This window comes from Petaurus breviceps, unplaced genomic scaffold (genome assembly GCF_028583685.1).
Source record: "Petaurus breviceps papuanus isolate PSGF00001 unplaced genomic scaffold, PetGlider_PUasm1.0 90925, whole genome shotgun sequence".
Lineage (NCBI taxonomy): Eukaryota > Metazoa > Chordata > Mammalia > Diprotodontia > Petauridae > Petaurus > Petaurus breviceps.
Window position 1 is genome coordinate 33,671,365 of NW_027187380.1, and position 18,377 is coordinate 33,689,741.

General features: G+C 38.1%; 1 protein-coding gene across 1 annotated transcript in view; it reads left to right on the forward strand.

The window, feature by feature from the left end:
• GLP2R (glucagon like peptide 2 receptor) overlaps nt 1-14,398 on the forward strand; it is an 86,045-nt gene extending 71,647 nt beyond the window's left edge. The window contains exon 13 of the mRNA XM_069075998.1: nt 13,766-14,398. Coding sequence (XP_068932099.1) covers nt 13,766-14,101 — 336 coding nt within the window. The 3' untranslated portion in view covers nt 14,102-14,398. The remainder of the gene's footprint in view (nt 1-13,765) is intronic.
• The last annotated feature ends 3,979 nt before the right edge of the window (nt 14,399-18,377 follow it).

Sequence of the window (18,377 nt, forward strand, 5' to 3'; positions counted from 1 at the left end):
CTTTTTTTAAGAGCAAATTCAAAAGCCCAATTCTCGCTGTGCACCTATAGGATCCTACTAAAATCCTGGTAGACCACTGAGCAGAGGTCGAACAACTCAGTTCATGTCTTCATAAAGTCACATTACTTCTTATTCGCTTAATTAATTTGCTCTCTGCTGGAATGGCATTCTTGTCTTAGATTTCACAATAACATTTCACAATTTGAATAGTATAAGACACAAACAGAATGCCCCTTTAATTCTGTTTGTATTTTACGCTATTCAAATTTTGGAATATAGTAACAGATTAATATCATACCTATAACTATCATATTCTTCCTATCTTATATCTCCAAAAAGGCTACATGCCCCTCAGTTCTGGGTTTTTGAACCTTATCTCCTGACCCTAAACAAGTCATTTTTCTTCAATTTCCTCATTTGTAAAATGAGGGATAAAGGACTGAATTATTTCTCTATTACTTTTGAGCTCTAATCCTATGGTTCTCTGATTCTATGGAGTATGTGTTATCAACTAATCAATCACTCCATGAACATTATATGCCAGACATTGTGCCAAATACTGGAGTGCATGGGATTGAGCTCTCTTGGCATTTCCATAAGCCTAGGTCTATCTCAGACAATCAGAGGTGTTTTGATAACATGACAGGCCTCCCTTAAAACTACCTGTCTAACTTTTCACTTTCTTTTTCCCTTTCCATCCAAGGAAACTCAAACAGGTAAGGACAGAATTTCTCAAAAAGCTAAGAACAAAGAACAAACCAATACAATAATGCTATTCAACATATATACAACTCATCATCAGATGTCTACAAGGACAGCTCCCTTTCTTCAAACCTTCCATCAAGTTCTAGTATTCTCTACAGTGGCAAATTCTGTTTTTCTTCATGCTTGACCCTAGCTGACAGACTGGTGGTGTGCCCCTTTCTTAGAAATGTTTTTTCAGGGACAGTCAGGTGGTACAGTGAATAGAGTACTGGCCCTGGAATCAGGAGGATCTGAGTTCAAATTCACTCTCAGACACTTAGTAGCTGTATTCAAATCATTTAGCACCAGTTGCCTCTCCATCCCCCCCCAAAAAAAAGCAATGATATTTTTAAAATCTATTTAGCCAACCTCTGCCTCCTCTGGGAAGCCTTCCCTGATTCCCCAAGCCATAAAGGGCCTTGCTATCCTTTAAGCTGCCCTAGCACCTTTGTAATCACATTTTACCTTATACTATAATTATTTGTTTTCAAGTCTTGTTGGCCTTGCAGTTGTAAGAGCAATTTTGAATCCCTAAATGGGTATTGTGCTTTGTACATAACATGAGATTAATGAATATTTGTTGAAAGGGATTGATTTTATTGACTTTATTGTTTCCTGGCCTATCTTTATAGATGCTTCTCCCTAAATTGTAAGGAAGTTTTACATTGTAATTAATTATTCTTGATAACTAGGTGCTAGAGAATCAATATGGAACAGAATTTAGGGAGACCTGCCTTCAGGTCCTGCCTCTTCTGATACATACTAGATTGTGATCCTTAGCAAATCGTTTAACTTCTCACTGCCCCAGGGAGCTATCTAAGACTACAAGTTCAGAAAGAGTTGCCAATCTGCACCAGTTGAAAAAAATTCCATACTAGATATTTCCTAAGACCATGACATCATAACTCCAGTCCAAACTAAATGCTAAGGTTACTATCTAAACTAGAAGAATCACTTCTGGGCTCATAGAGTACTGTTTCCACTTCCTTTTCTGTACTCAGGCCTGTGGTTTGGACCGGGTTCAGGCTGGCGATCCTGGCCTCATAAAAGATAGGACCAGGCTCCCTGTTCATATATTTTTTTATTAAACTTTACTCCAGCACTCCATGGATGCTTTTGTAGCCTTGGTTATGACTCACATCCAAGGTTTTCCCAAAAAAGGAGAGCAAAAACTGCTCTATATACAATATGGATCAGGTTTTTTATTCCTACACATAAAAGAAAATGTGAAAAACTCACAAATTAAATGTTAAAGACTCACAATCATGCATTTGACAAAAACCAACTTAAAATAGGATTCAATTATGTAACTTATTGAACTCTCCTGGGGGACTGATAACTTAAATCCCATGAGAACATAAAGCAGTTTGTGGGATTGCTAATTATGTCTTTTCTATTTTACCTATACCATATAAACAATTCCTTGTGTATGTATGTGTGTGTGACCTTCAGATATCTTGAACCCACAAGGTCACTTCCAAGCCTAGACATGTACATTTCAGGATTCTCATTCATCTAAAGTGAGGAAAGGTCAAATACAAAGATGGGAAAGATGGCCTGAGACCCAGGTAGAAGCTCAACTCATTGAGTTCTCTTCTCTTACTAGCTACCATATAGTTGAGGTTACCATAATTGCTGGGGTGAAGAAGGCCAACCTCTTCCCAACTCTCACTGGAAATTTCACAGCAGCATGATGCCATCTGGATGTTGAAGCAAGAGAGCCCAAAATGGAAGTTGTCTTTTCTTTTAACTGACCCAGCACCCTTCCTTCCTTCCTGTTTTTGTCATGGAGTAGGGGAAATTCAGGGGTTATTGATGTCATATTTTTTATTTTTTTTTTCTATGCTGGGACAACACATGCTCAGAAACAGACCCCAAAGCTCTCATGTGGTTGACTGAAGAACAAGGGAGGGTGATTCTGAGCATGCTCCATGTGGTGGCCCCTATAGGCAAATTTAACCTACCTATACTTCACACTTGGCATCCAAGGAACCTTATTTACTAGGGGGGTTAGGGGTTAATACCTATAGCAAATAGATAAATACTTTTGGGGAGGGTACTCAAAGTGGACTTGAAGATACCCTCCTCCAACATACAAATCTTTAATATATCAGAGATGTTGGTATTGGAAAGATTATCTACCCCATCACACTATAGACAAGAAACTGAATCTCAAGGCAGCTAGGTGGTACAGTGAATAGAGCACCAGCCCTGGAGTCAGGAGGACCTGAGTTCAAATCCACTGTCAGACACTTAACCCTTACTAGCTGTGTGACCTTGGGCAAGTCACTTAATCCCCATTGCTGTGCCTTCCCCCTCCAAAAAAGAAAAAAAAAAGAAATTGAATCTCAGATTGGTGTAATGACTTGCCTACAGTCACAGAAGGCTTATTAAACTTTTACTGAAATTGGGGCCAAGCTAAATTAGAGCAAAATGGAACCCAAGTATTATGGACCTACAGGTCGAACTAGAAAAGAACTTAGAGCCTCATTTTTTCAGAAGAGGAAACAGAGGCCCAGAATTAGCATCAGAGTAGAGTCTAGAAAATAGGTCTTTAAACTTCCAATACTGTACTTTCATCCATTTTGTTGAAATTTGGATTTTTGAAGTATGACCAAGGATCACCCTGAGGCACCAGTCCTTCCAAAGCCCTGATTCTTTATCTTAAGACATGGGACAAATATTGGATACTTCTGACTCTTTGAATCCCTTGCTTTCCTCAAAGCAAAGCTCAAGGGATCATTTCCTACAAAAGACATTTCCTTATCTCCTTGTTGCAAATGTCACCCCACCCCCAGTACTTTATATTTATTTATATGTCTTCATGTAGTTTCCCCTCGAAAGAATGACAGTACTTTGATGGCTAGGACTGTTACATTTTGGTTTCTGTATCCCCTGAATCTACCACATAGTAAGCATGTAATAAATGGTGATTTAGCTGGATGGATGGAAGCATAAGAGGCTTTCTGAAGGTTGCTGTAAAGGGAGATTCTTGTTCAGGTACAGGATATACTTGATGATTTCAGAGAGCCCTTCAGATTCTGAGATGTTTGTAATCTTCCTTGTTGGTCAGAATCAATTCTAGAATAGAGCTCCCCCTCATCATTTATTCCCCATTTCTTAAGGATGAAATTATTAAGGTGAGGCAAGACTTTATTAGTTGATCCTCTTTTAGGAGAGGGAGAGAGACAGAGACAGAGACATTACATTCTAATGAGGTAGATGGCACGTTTATCAATAGATATATACAAGATACATATAGCATAGATACAAATTGACCTTATAAGGAAAGGCACTAGCTGGTGAATGGATTGGAAAAGTACTGCTAAAGGTAAAATTTTAGTTAAGTCTTAAAGGAAACCAATGGACCCCAAGGCTCTGTCCTGGTCTCTTTTATCTTTTCTATCTATATTATCTCTCTTGGTGATCTCAACAGGATTCTGAGAAACCATGTGAGGAAGGAGAGCTTTCCAGTCATGTGGAGCACAGCCAATGCAGATACAGTCAGAAGCTGGAACATTGTTTGTGAGCAAGTGGGCCAATATGACTAGACTATAGAGTGTGTAGAGGGGAGTGACATGTAAGAAGATCAAAGAGATAAGAAAGGTCCAGGTTTTAAACAACTTGAAATTCCAAACAAAGTAGTTTATATTTTATTCTAGAGGTATATCTGATGACCCAAGGAAGCTGTGGCTTTGTAGAACAGTGAGATGATGGTCAGACCTACACCGTAGGAAAATCACTTTAGCAGTTGTGTGGAGTATGGATTTAACATGGCAAGATTATTGAGGCAAGCAGACAACTGGGAGACTTTTGCAGTAACCTAGGTGAGAGGTGATAGGGGCCTTAGGTTTGTGTTTCTATGAGCGTATAGGAAGGAACATATGTGAGACATGTGGAAATAGAAACAATATGGGGGGGAGATGAGGGGAAGATTTGGCAACTGATTGAAAAAGTGAGGAAAGTAGAGGTGAGAAATTGAGGACAACATTGATGTTATGAAAATAGACAAATGGAAGGATATTAATGCCCTCTGTAGAAATAAAGTAGTTCTGAAAAAGGTGTGTGTGTGTGTGTGTGTGTGTATGTAGTTCCATTTTGGACATATTTAATTTAAGATGTCTATAGGACATCCAGTTTGAAACGTCCAATAATCAGTTGATAATATGAAACAGAAGCTTAGGAGATCTATAGAACTAGGAATCATCTTCATGTTGTTACTGTTCAGTTGTTTTTCAGTCATGTCTGACTCTTCATGACCCTACTTGAGGTTTTCTTGGCAAAGGATGCTGGAGTAGTTTGCCATCTCCCTCTCCAGCTCATTTTACAGATGAGAAAACTGAGGCAAACAGGGTTAAGTAACTTGTTCAGAGTCACACAGCTAGTAATTGTCTGAGTTGAGATTGGAACTCAGGAAAATGAGTCTTTCTGACTTCAGGCCCTATCTCTATCCACTGTGCCACCCAGTTGTCCTGTTCTGTGTTCCCAGAGATGATAAGTGGATACATGGAGCACCAAGTGAGAGAATATCGAGAGAAGAGAATAGAGAGTGTGGGATAGAGCTTTAGGGTTACACCAATACTTAATGGGCATGACAGCACAGAAGACTGAGAAGCAGCTATGACAATATTATATCTCTATTTCCCTCCATCCATCTTTCTTCAAAAGCTTTCTGATGTGTTTCATCCCCTTAGTTCCTGAATTTCCTCACATAAATATAATATATAGAAACAAACATAATGCTTCCTTATCCCCTTTTTACTCTGCTGTTCGTTTTGAATAAGAGTACTTCCAAAGCTATATTCCAGTCATGTGAAACAATCTCCCAAGTCTCAGTAATAGTCAAATTTGCCTCTCTGTGTTAGCTACCCTAATTTACCTTGCTTGTTATCAACTTCTGTGCATTTATGTATATATTGATACCATGAGTTTATTAATGTCTTCTTTTCTAAGATTTTGACTCCTGTGCAATTGCTACTACTATTGTCCTTCCTGTATTACAAGCTACTCCTTGTGTTATCTGGATTGATAAATATTCTTGGCAGTTTAATATTTCCCTCTTCTTTCCCTCTCAAATATTTGCAAGAATCTAAGTAAATACATGTATTAATTATTTTTAGGTTAGACTTAAATACTAACCTTTTTTTTTTTTTTTGCTTTTTGGAGGGTGAAAGGCAGGACAATTGGGGTTAAGTGACTTTCCCAAGGTCACACAGCTAGTAAGTGTTAAGAGTCTGAGGCCAGATTTGAAGTTAGGTCCTCCTGACTCCAGGGTCGGTGCTCTTTTCACTGTGCCATGGAGCCGTCCCCAGTACTAACACTTAAATACCCAATAAGAAGAGAGAAAGAAGCATGTTACAAACTTAAATATGGAGGCTTAAATACAAAATAAGAAAAGAAAAAAAGTGTTGTCATGTGCACAGTAAATGTAAGAGAGGATTCAAAATATATAGCAATAAATTTCCATTTCAAAAAAGCCTATATAATAAAAACTATGCACTGTGTTGAGAGCTGTCCATCTTTGCTTCCTTGTAAGTTTTCTTTTGTTCTCTGCTGCACACTTTTTACTTTGTTCTCCCTCCCCCCCCCCATTCCAGGCTACAATTAATCATGGATATATTTATATAGAGATATATACATACACATATACATATGCATACATATATAAACATATACTTTCCCCCAAAAATTCTCCTGAACTTTGTTTTTATGTTTGGACATATCTCTTATTTCCTATCCCTCCTGACTTCTCTACCTGCTACTTTGCCCTCCTATTACTTAACCTCCCCCTGCCCCCCTAGAGATCCCTCCCTTATCCTCTCCATGCTCCCTATCCTTAGCATTTTATTTCTTTCTAAATTTAGAAGACTTTTATACTTTTCTAAATGTATATGCATTGTTCCCTCTTGAATCCATTCCCAATGAAAGTAGGTTTCCAGAACTACTAGCCCTCCTCCCCTGATTACTCTGTGTCAACTCTTCCTCTCACACTTCATTTGTATAATTACTCTTTTTAGCTGTTCCTAAACAGTTTTACGTCTTAAAGTCATATAATACTCAGATCTACCCCAATCTTTCTTACAAACTACCCAATTACTAATTACAATCTTAGACGTGTTTTACATTTTATGTACATAAAAGGTAAACAGTGTGTCCTTATTGAGTCCCTTGTCTTTGGTATGTACCTTGTATTTCTCTTGGCTCTTTTATGTGAAATCTTCTATTAAGTTCAGGTTTGTTGTTTTTTTTAATAAACAAAATCCTGAAAGTCTGACAATTCGTTAAATATCTATTTTTTTTTCATTGAGGGATTAATGCTTAGCTTTACTGAGTATAATATTTTTGGCCAGAAGCCCAGTTATTTTGCTCTTCTATATATAGGACTCCAAGTCTGGCAGTCTTTTAGTGTCACTACTGCTAGGTCTTGTGTGATTCTAATTGTGGCACCATCATATTTAAATGGTCTCTTTCTTGTTTCTCATAATATTTTGTCCTTGAGCTGGGAGTTTCAGAATTTGACTGTATTCCTGTGGGTTTTCCTCATAGGATCTTTTTCAGATGGTGATCAGTGGATTTTTTTTATTCCTACTTTCCCCTCTTATTATAATACTTCAGGACAATTTTCTTTAATTATTTCTTGTATTTTTGTATCAAAAGTCTTCTTTTGATCATAGCTTCCAGTAGTTCAACTATTCTTGTGTTTTTTATACTTGATCTGTTCTCCAGATTGGTTGCTTTTCTTTTTTTTAATCAAATGATTTATTAACTTCTAGTTTGCATCATTCATTTCTGCAAGATTTTCAGTTACAAATTTTCTCCCCATTTTTCTCCTACCCACTACCACAAAATAGCAATCCCACTGGATATCCCCTCCTCCAATCTGCTCTCTCCCATATCTTCTCCCATACCCCCTCCAGCTTTCCAGGAGGGCATGGTGGATCTCTATGAACCAGTGCCTGTATATCTTATTTCTCATTTACATGTAAAATAATATTGATAATAGTGTTTATATGTGTTTATATTTAATTTTAAAACTTTGAATTCTAGATTCATTCCTTTCCTCCCTTGTCAGCCACCCTTACTGGGAAGATAAGCAATTCAATACAGGTTGTTACATGTGTAGCTATGCAAAACATTTCCATAGTAGACATATTGTAAAAGACTGACTATATTTCCCTCCCTCCTATTCCACCTCCCACTTGTTCTATTCTTTACTTTGATCTGTCCCTTTTCAAAAGTGGGTGCTTCCAACTTCCCTCCCTCAGAGCCTGCCCTCCCTTCCATCATCCCCCTGTCATCCCCTTCCCCCCTACTCTCCTGTAGGGTGAGATACCCTCTTTAGTGTGTATGTAATTCCCTCCCTGTGATAGTAATGGAATATAAAGATTCCCCTGTGTTGGCTTGGTTTTCAAATTGATTGTGTTAAAACCCAGAGCTTGTTAATCCCACCACAGATAGACAAAGTACCAGCAAAACAGCCATATCTCCTCAGTCCTTGGCAGCTCTGGGGGCAGGTCTCAAAAGTCCAGGGCGATTCAAAGTAGCCCTCATCAATCCTCTCAGTCTCTCTCTGCCTCCACGAGGGTGCTGCTTCCAAAAAGTTCTTCTGCCTCTCTCTTGTCTCTCTAAATCTACGTCACCAGCTCCTCCCAGTTCAGGACTTTCTTTTCATATCAACAAGTCCATCCCACAGGTGGGATTAACAAGCTCTGGGTTTTAACACAATCAATTTGAAAACCAAGCCAATACAGGGGAATCTTTATATTCCATTACTATCACACTCCCCGAGCCAAATTCAATGAGAATAAGGTTGACCCATTCCTTTTTGCCTTCCTGCTCTTCTCCTCCATTGTAACCATTTTCCCTTGCCTTTTCTATATGAGATAGTTTACCCCTTCTGTCTCTCCCCATCTCCTTTCATTATAGTCCTCTCTCACCTCTTAATTTAATCTTTTAAGTATTATCCCTTCCTGTTAAATTGGTCCTGTGCCCTCTATCTATGTATACCTGTAAACATATATACACACATTCACATATGTATTCATATGCCCATATACCCTCCTATATAGACATATATAATGTATGTGTGTGTGTGTATATATATATACATATACATACATATCTATTCCCTTCAATTATTTTCATACTGAGAAGAGTTTCATAAGTCACAATTATCATTTTTCCATGTAGGAATGTAAATAGTTCAACTTTGATAAGTTCCTTATGATTTCTTTTCCCTGTTTACCTTCTCATGCTTCTTGTATCTGAATGTCAAATTTTCTATTCACCTCTGGTCTTTTCATCAAGAATGCTTGAAAGTCCTCTATTCCACTGAATGACCATATTTTCCCCTGAAACGTGATACTCAGTTTTGCTGGGTAGGTGATTCTTGATTTTAATCCCAGATCCTTTGACCTCCAGAATATCATATTCCAAGCCCTTCGATCCCTCAGTGTAGAAGCTGCCAGATCCTGTGTTATCCTGGTTGTGTTTCCACAATATTCAAATTGTTTCTTCCTGGCTGCTTGTAATATTTTCTCCTTGATCTGGGAATTCCGGAACCTGGCTATATTATTCCTAGGCCTTTTCTTTTTGGGATCTTTTCCAAGAGGTGACCAGTGGATTCTTTCAACCTCTATTTTACTGTCTAGTTCTAAAACATCAGGACAGTTTTCCTTGAGAATTTCTTGAAAGATGTTTTCTAGGTTTTTTTTTTATCATGGCTTTCAGGTAGTACAATAATTTTTAAATTATCTCTCCTGGATCTATTTTCCAGGTCAGTGGTTTTCCCTATGAGGTATTTTACATTGCCTCCTATTTTTTCATTTATTTGGATCTGTTTAATAGTATCTTGATTTCTCATAAAGTCACTAGCTTCCATTTGCTCCAATCTAATTCTGAAGGAATGATTCTCTTCAGTGACCTTTTGAGATTCTTTTCCCATCAGGCAAATTTGGCTTTTTAAGGCATTCTTCTCCTCTTTGGCTTTTTGAGCCTCTTTTGCCATTTGAGTTAGTCTATTTTTTAAGGTGTTATTTTCCTCAGTCAGGCTGTTGACTCTCATTTTGTAATTTTCTTGCATTGTTCTCATTTCTCTTCCCAATTTTTCCTCCACTTCTCTTATTTCATTTTCAAAATCCTTTTTAAGCTCCTCTATCGCCTGTAACCAGCTCGTATTTTTCTTAGAAGCTTTTGGTACAGGAGTTCTCACTTCTCTGTCTTCCTCCTGTTCCATGCTTTGGTCCTTTTTGTCCCCAAAATAGGAGTGTAAAGTTGGATTGCTCTGCTTAGCTTGCTTCCTTTGACTGTTCATGTTGCCACTCAATTACTTGACTTTTGATCTTTTTGCTACAGTAGGACTCTGCCACCAGACAGGGGAGCTTAGTCCCAAACTCTGGGGTTTTCTCAGCTGCCCAAGATATTAGTTGGGTGCCCTCTCTGAAGCTTCCACATGCTTTGGCAAGCTGGCCTCACACCCCAGGACCTCCACCATAGACCACAATCCAGATCCAAGCAGGTTAAAGCAAGAGTGATTACCCCTCAGACTGGTTGCTTGGTCCCCCTACAGTCTGCAGGCCAGGAGCTGAAGCTGCCATGTGACAGTGGCTGCATGGCTGGGGCCTGAAGCTGAGGCACTCTGAATTCCCAGGTCCCAAAGTCCACACTGCACTGACCTCTCACTTTGTCCTTGGCATCTATGTGTTGATAATTCTGGAAACTGCCACTGCTGCTGGTGATCTGAAGTCCCTCCAGCCAGTGGCTGGTCAGGCTACCCTGGGACTAAGACCTCCGGCTGGAGCAGGGGCTGGGGTAGGCTCCCAGAGCACTGCGCTGGCCACTACCTACTTTCCCACCAGGCTGTCCTCAGTGTGAGGTTAGCTTCTCTGTTTCATTTTGTGGGTTCTGTAGCTCCAAAGTTTGTCTGTAGTCATTTTTTTACATGAATTGGAGGTGGTAGGATCTGGAGTGGTGAAGAAGTCCTGTTTCTACTCCGCCATCTTGACTCCACCCCCTCCCAGATTGGTTGTTTTTCTTATGAGATGTTTCACATTCTCATCTATTTTTTCATTCTTTATATTTTGTTTTATTATTTCTTGATCTCTTTTAACTCCACTGGCTTCCCCTTGACCAATTATGATTTTCAAGTTTTTTTCTTCCTTAAGATTCTGGATTTCCTTTTCTATTTGATTGATTTTCTTTTCATAACCTTCTTGGTTTTTGTGGATAGTTTATTTTTTTAAGTTTTTTCTCAATCTCTCTCATTTGATTTCTAAAGTCTTTTAAAAGTTCTTCTATGGGGCAGCCAGGTAGCACAGCGAGTAAGAGCACTGGCTCCAGTGTTGAGAAGACCTGGAGATCGAATCAGATACTTAGCACCCACCCAGAAACACCTGGCTGTGTAACCTTGAGCAAGTTACTTAACCCTGATTGCTTTAAAAAAAAAAAAGAGTTCTTCTATGAATTCTTTTTGGGCAAGTGACCATTTGATGTTATTCTTTGGGGTAGAATAGGGTATCTTTGCTTTAGTATCCTCCTCTAAAGATGAATGTCTGTCTTCTCTATTCCCATAGTAACTCTCTATGGTTGGGTTCTTTCTGTGTGCTTAAGATATTGTTACTTCTGCAAGATGTCATAATCCTTAGGCATAGTTTATAAATTCTTTTTAGGAGTATAATTTGTCCCCATGTAAATGAACAAAAAGGAATATTGGTGACTAAATCTGGCAAGTCTTCATAAGGTTTCCATTATATTCTGGATGCATACCCTAGGAAATTGACAGATATTTAATATCTGATTAAATTTTATTATTTATTATGTTAATTTTTTATCTGTTAATATCAGATCAACAAATATCTCCATCAGTAGCCCACACCAAGGAATCAACTCTTACAACTACTCTTTTCATCTTTCTTTCTCCCTGGATAGATAATCTTTCATCTGATTATATCCATGGATCCACATTATTAGTTCTTGATGGACAACTAGCAGCTTTATCCTCAGAGATCTAGCTCCCCATTCCCAACCCCCAGAGAACCAAATATGTATTAGATATTTTTTCCTATTTCTTCAGTGGTTCTTCTGCCTTTTCTTCTTTGCCTCACATTCTTCTGCCTTCCATTCTCTACGTTCTACCTACCTTTTTCAGCTTTCCAATCTCCTAGGACAAGTTAGGACTGTCCTTGGCTTTTTCACATCCTTTTATTTAAAAAAAAAAAAACTTTTGGTACTTTTCTTAGGATATTTTAAAAAAAATTGATTCTTTCTAATAAATAACCTTGAAGGTGGGAAGATGTTCCTCAAACTGTCCTCATTTTTATAGAGGAGGGAAAGAGTCCCCAAAGGTGAATGGATTTGCCAAGGTCACATAGCTAGGGGTAGAAGAAGGATTTGAATACAGTTACTTCAACTCCAGATCCTGTGCTTTATTATTCTATAGTTGCTTCCCACTCTCCTATTTGCCAACACACACCCATTATTGAAGCTTTTCAGAATTCTTTCTAAGAAGCTCTTTCAGGAAACCTTCCCTAGGCAAACAAGTGACAAAGAAATGCTTCCTTTCTCCTATACAACTTCTGCATTCTGAGTTTATTTATTTTTGCTAGTAGTGAGGTTTCTCTCATATAAGTACATATGAGATGACCACATGTGCAATCTGTATGTGGGGGACAGAGTTCTTATCTGTTGGAGACTAACTGGTCAGGCAGGGATCATATCCTTAAAATTGCTTACCAACAGTGCTATATTCCAACCAACTGAACTGTATGGCTCAAGAGTTAAGTACTTATAAATAGGAGAAGCTTAGAACTAGGAGAAACTTAAAACTTAAACTAATATGTTTCATTTCTTTATTCATTTATTAAGTCCATTCATGCTTTCATGAGCAAACATTTAAGTTCCTGCTGTGTGTAGAACATAATGCATCATTAAGTGTGTGTGTAGGTAATATGAGAGCTAAGCATTTAAAATCATCTAGGATCGCTTAGATAACTATAATATACACTATTCCCTAATAAGTAATTTGGAGTTACTCAATTTGGAGTTACAAGCAAGTGCTATGTGGAGACTGAGGGGGAAAGGCCATTATTGACTAGGGGGATCTAGAAAAGCTTCACTGAAAGAGTGATATTTGAATTGGCTTTAATAGTTGAATAGCAATTCACCAGCTAAAAAGGGGGAGGGAGGACTATTCCAGGCATAAGGAGTGGCATGAATGAAGGCATGGAGGTGAGAAAATGTAGGATTTTCTCAGGAGTCAGAGAAAATCCAGTTTGACAGGAACACAGGGGTTTTCTATGACCATACCACTCTGGACATGCCTAATCTCATCTGATTTCAGAAATTAAACAGAGTTGGGTATGTATTTGGACAGGGGATGACCTGGGAATTACCAGACATATAAGTGGTGCAGTGGATAGAGTGCTGGGGCCCGAGTCAAGAAAATTCAGCTTTCTGAGTTCAAATCTGGTCTCAGACACTTACTAGCCTTGTGACCCTAAGCAAGTCACTTAATCCTGTTTACATCAGTTTCCTTATCTGTAAAATAATCTGGAAATGGCAAACCATTCCATCATCTTTGCCAAGAAAACCCCAAATTGGGTCATAAAGAATCAGATATGACTGAAATGACACAGCAACACTGAAAGCCTCTAAAGATTTTTGAGTACAGTTACAGCATCAAAAAGTTTACCTCCCACTCATTATTTTATTTCTTCCATACAACAATTCTATAAAATGGCCAAAGTCTAAATTATTGTTCCTATTTTATGGATTTTAGGACTAAGGCTTAGAAAAAAAAAAGAAATAAATGCCTTAATCAAGACCCTTTAATAAGTGGAGGGCCAGAATTCAAATCTAGGTACTGACTGACTCCAGGTTTCAACAGCATTATGCTGCCTCCTTGACCAGTCTTGTTAGATAGTAGGCACACAGTGGCTATGTAATAACTATGACATTTAGTTGTTAAATGGGGACAATAACTGAAACCATCACCGTGCTTTTATCCCCTTTCTCTCTGTAACAGGTGAAAGCTGAGTTGAGAAAGCACTGGATTCGTTTCCTGCTTGCCCATCACATAAGTTGTGTAGGCTGTGTTTTGGAGAAAAACTTCAAGTCCTTTGGAAAACATTCCAAGAGTCAGTCAAGCCAGCATTTTGGGTGGAATCAGGGACCAGGAGAGTACAGGCCTGACAGCAGTGGGCAGCTTCCACACTTGACTGGAAAGAAACAAGGGACTTTCAGCTCCCAGCCACACCGAGGTAAAGTGGCCCTTGTCAGGGGCAGCCTGTCTGAGAGCAGTGAGGGTGACTTCACCATCATTGACACCACAGAGGAAATTCTGGAGGCAAGTGAAATTTAGAAGCCTTTGCAGAAGAGAAGCTTGAAGATGTGTTCCTCATCATTTCCCCCTTCCTTCACTTTCCTATGGTCTGGGACTGAACTTCTGAGACAGGAAAAAGGAAGATGGAAAAGAAGAAACCAGGGCTGCCAAGTATAGTACCAACATTATTGTCCCTAATAATCATAATTAATACTTTGTATTTATGCATTTATCTCCAAAAATCCCTATGTACTTTGCAGACATAGTTTTGCTCATCTCCACATAGCCCCAACATTATGAGCCATGGCCTGGAATTCAAGGCTCCTGTGTCAATAAGAAGAGAAAACTTTGAATATGGAAATATGAAAATGTAATATGGATATGAAGAAGTTTCTTGTTAACTATATCTCCTTTGTTTTTCCTACAAGTAACAACCTGATTACTTAAAGAAGGACAGGAAAAGGCACAAGAAAAGAGAAAGGAGGGAAAGATGAGGTGGGTGGGAAGGAGGACGTAGGAGAGAGAGAGAGAGAGAGAGAGAGAGAGAGAGAGAGAGAGAGAGAGAGAGAGAGAGAGAGAGAATTTCCTGCCATTTTTTCTTTTATCTCAAGCTTCTGATTCACAAACTCTATCTGTACCTCCAACTTGATAGATCCTTCTAGATCCCAAATTCCACTGGGCTGCCAACTCTTCTAGGGAAGGAAACGCATTCATCTTCCATGAGAAACTAGCAAGAAATCAGCAAAACAGAAATCATGAAGCTAACACAGTCTACTAAAACAGAGGCTCTTAACTTTTTTGTGTCATGGACCTCTTTGGCAATTTAATGAAGCCTATGAACTCCTTAGAATAATAACTTTTTTTTTTAAAGCAATTGGGGTTAAGTAACTTGCTCAAGGTTACACAGCCAGTTATTTTGCATGGGTGTTAAGTATCAGAATAATAACTTTAAGCACATAAACCATATAGGAGTCAAAAAAGGGAACAAATTATATGGACATACAATTTTATATATATATATATATATATATATATATATATATGTAATTTTTTAAAAATTCACAGACTCTAAGCTGTGAAGATCCAAAGGTTCAAATGTTCGTTTTGTTTTGACCTTCCACTAAATTATCAAACAACATTGCTTTGGGTTTCTCCTGTAATGGACACCGAGATATAATAGGACAGCTAGGCCAATTATAATTTGATAGGAATGTTTATTAACCGGCTGGGACTTCCTCTCAGACCGAAAGACAGCCGCGAGCTTTCTGTTAGACATAATTTTATAGACAATATGATTGCTAGCAACAGAATATGTTTCTAAGGGGTTAGCATTGTTTCCATTGAAGCAAAGCTTTCTCAGTATTATTCTTATTGAAGGAAAACATTCTCAGTATTATTCCTGTTGAAACAAAGCCTTGGTATTATTTCTACTGAAGCAAAGCGAAGCCATAGTTCCTTAGCAGAGCCTTGGATACAAACATAAACAGACCTGAATCCATGGGAATCTGTGGAATGTTTTAGCAACACAGGTGAAACATTTCCTTACTATTGGAGCCTATTAGGTGGTTTCCAAAGAGCCCAGTAGGGGTCCCCTCTAGCAGGTTTAAGGGAACTCTAGTGTATAATTCTGGTGGGCACTTCACTCCATTACAAAGTCTCCTCAAAAAATCAATATTGTGAACTTGGAGTCAGTAGGTCTAAGTTCAAATTCCACCTTGATCCAGTCAGCAAACACATATATGCCTTAGCTCACCAATTCCGGATATTTGGATTGCTGTGAATCCAGTTTGCTATTTTTTTCATAATTCAGAATATATGCTAGGGAAGTAAGGAACAATAAAGATTTTTGCTAAATTATCTCCCCCTACTCACAATTCTTGGCTATTAACCTGGGTTAAAATCCTGGTTCCTCTCATTCCTTGGAATTGTATATCTGAATAGTTGGAGAAGATTCCCTAATGTTTCTAAGGTATGGCTATAAAATGATTAGGCTAAAACTTGAACCACACCCTGTATTTCCATGTGAGGCCTACTTTTTTAAAAGACACCATAGTGAAATTATTTTAATAATGTTGCCATTACTCAAAATATTTCTAGAACTAGCCTTTGGGAATTTCAGTCAGTTTTTTACTCCTTCCCACTCCCATTCCCACCAAACATGGTCTTATTACTCTTTACTCATTCCTTATATTTGACTAAGACTGATTTGTACAACTTAATCACCCACCTTGCTCAACAGACTCAGCACCAAATGATTTTTGACAATTTCCAAAAATCACATCAAGGATAAAACTATTCCACTCCTGGAGAAATTAAAAGAAATGCATGTCAGCTTTTGAAAGTAGTTCCAAAACTACTTCAGAATTGTATGAGTAGTAGCAATAAGGTTGAGATAAACATAACAGTTTTCCAAGGTGACTACTTTGAAGGAGACAAAGTTTATTTGGATGTATAAGTTTTGGTCTTGAGTCTACTGTTAATCATGTGGCTTTGATCAAATCATTTCAGTTTACTTTTGAAAAAAGATGTAAAGAGGATGCTCTACAGGACACTGGGATTTCACAAGGGATTTTTTTTAGAAGAAATAAACGGAAATGACAGATAAACAGAATGCAAAAAACTGCTTTACTATTATACATAATCATCTGCAATGTGTTCATTCAGCTTAAAGAGAGAACCAATGCAGTTGAAAAATTACCTTCTTATTGGTCTCAAATCAATCACCGAATATACCCCTAATTTGTGATGTGCTAGTAATTGACTGTCACTTGATTTTATGTATACTTTGCCAGGACAGATTGACAATCAAGGAAGATGAGGACTGAGCGTGGTCTGAACAGGGCAGAGAAGCTAGAAGCCTGATTAATTAGGGGTTAAGGAGTGAGTGGGCAGTGAGAAGTGGAGGCAACTAGAACAGACAACTCTTTCTAGGAATCTGAGAGTGAAAGGGAGGAGAGATTGATCGCTTGAGGAGATGACAGGCTGATATGAAGACTTACAAAGAGGGGAAAACTTTAAAAATTCTTATAGGCAGTAGGGGATGTGTCAGGAAGGGAACATCTTTAAGTAGGAAAGGTGAAGGGGAATGATCAATGGAGCAAGTTCCTGGAGAGAGCTTGTAAGGTATCAAGAGAGGAAAAGATAGGTGAAAGTGTGAAGCAAGGATTCTTCACCTTTTTTTCTGTCATGTAACCTCAGCAATCTGTTAAAACCTATGATTCCTTTCCCAGAATAATGTTTTTAAATGCATGAAACAAAATACAAAGAATTATAAAGGAAACCAAAGTTTGTGAAACTGATCATGTATTTTTCCCATGAAATCTATCCAAGGATTCCTGCCCACCACCCCACCCCCATGTAGAGTCCAAGTAAGAACCACTGATATAAAGACATTTTGAAGGATAATGGTATGATAAATCATAGAATTACTAAATTCAGGATGGATGGTCTTAATTTTCATAGGATGGTAGATTTAGGGCTAGGAAAAAGCTTAAAGACCACCTAATCTAATCCCTTTATTTTACTAAATGAGGAAACTGAAGCAAAAACAGGTTAAATGCCTGGCCCATGGTTATACAAATGGTAAATGGTCATAATGGATAGTCTTTATTTTCTCAGTAAAGTGAAAAGGGAAAGCCATTTGCTCAGAATCAGAAGATGAAGTTATATAGTTGGATTTGAGGAGAGAAGAGATGGTTTAGAACAGTTCCTCTGTGTTTTATGATAGAAAATCAATCAATTGAGGAAGAATAAAAGGATCACCATGCAGAAAGAAAGGCCTATTAATGATCAGTTAGTGTGAATTTTTAGCAGATATTAAGCAGATGGTGGGAGTAACTCAAGACTTGGTAGGGTGGGAATGGTGATGGAAATAAAGACAAAAACACTGGAGTAGAGAACAATGAAAAGTTGAAATATGGAAATAGGAAAGTGAGGCCAGAGCAGGGGTGGTGGATTTGCAGAACAGCATAGGACTGGAGGTCAAAATGAAGATGAATAAATTCAGGAGGAATAAGGTAAAGTGAGAGATGGGAGGAAAGGAGATTATTATTTTTAAAAAGTTAAAATAGATGATGGTGATATCTGAGAGAGTTAGACCTATTGTAGATGAAGGTTAATCCTTAGCTATGAAGAGGTTGACACTCAAGGGGAATTTATGACGTATATTGAATTCATTTTTTCATTTTATTTTTATTCTGAATTTAATAAACACAAGAATGAACATTTCCATATACCTTATAGAACAAATGGAGGGGATTGTATATGCACATAAAACTTACTTTTCTTTTTAAGTAAATAAATTCAACACATAACT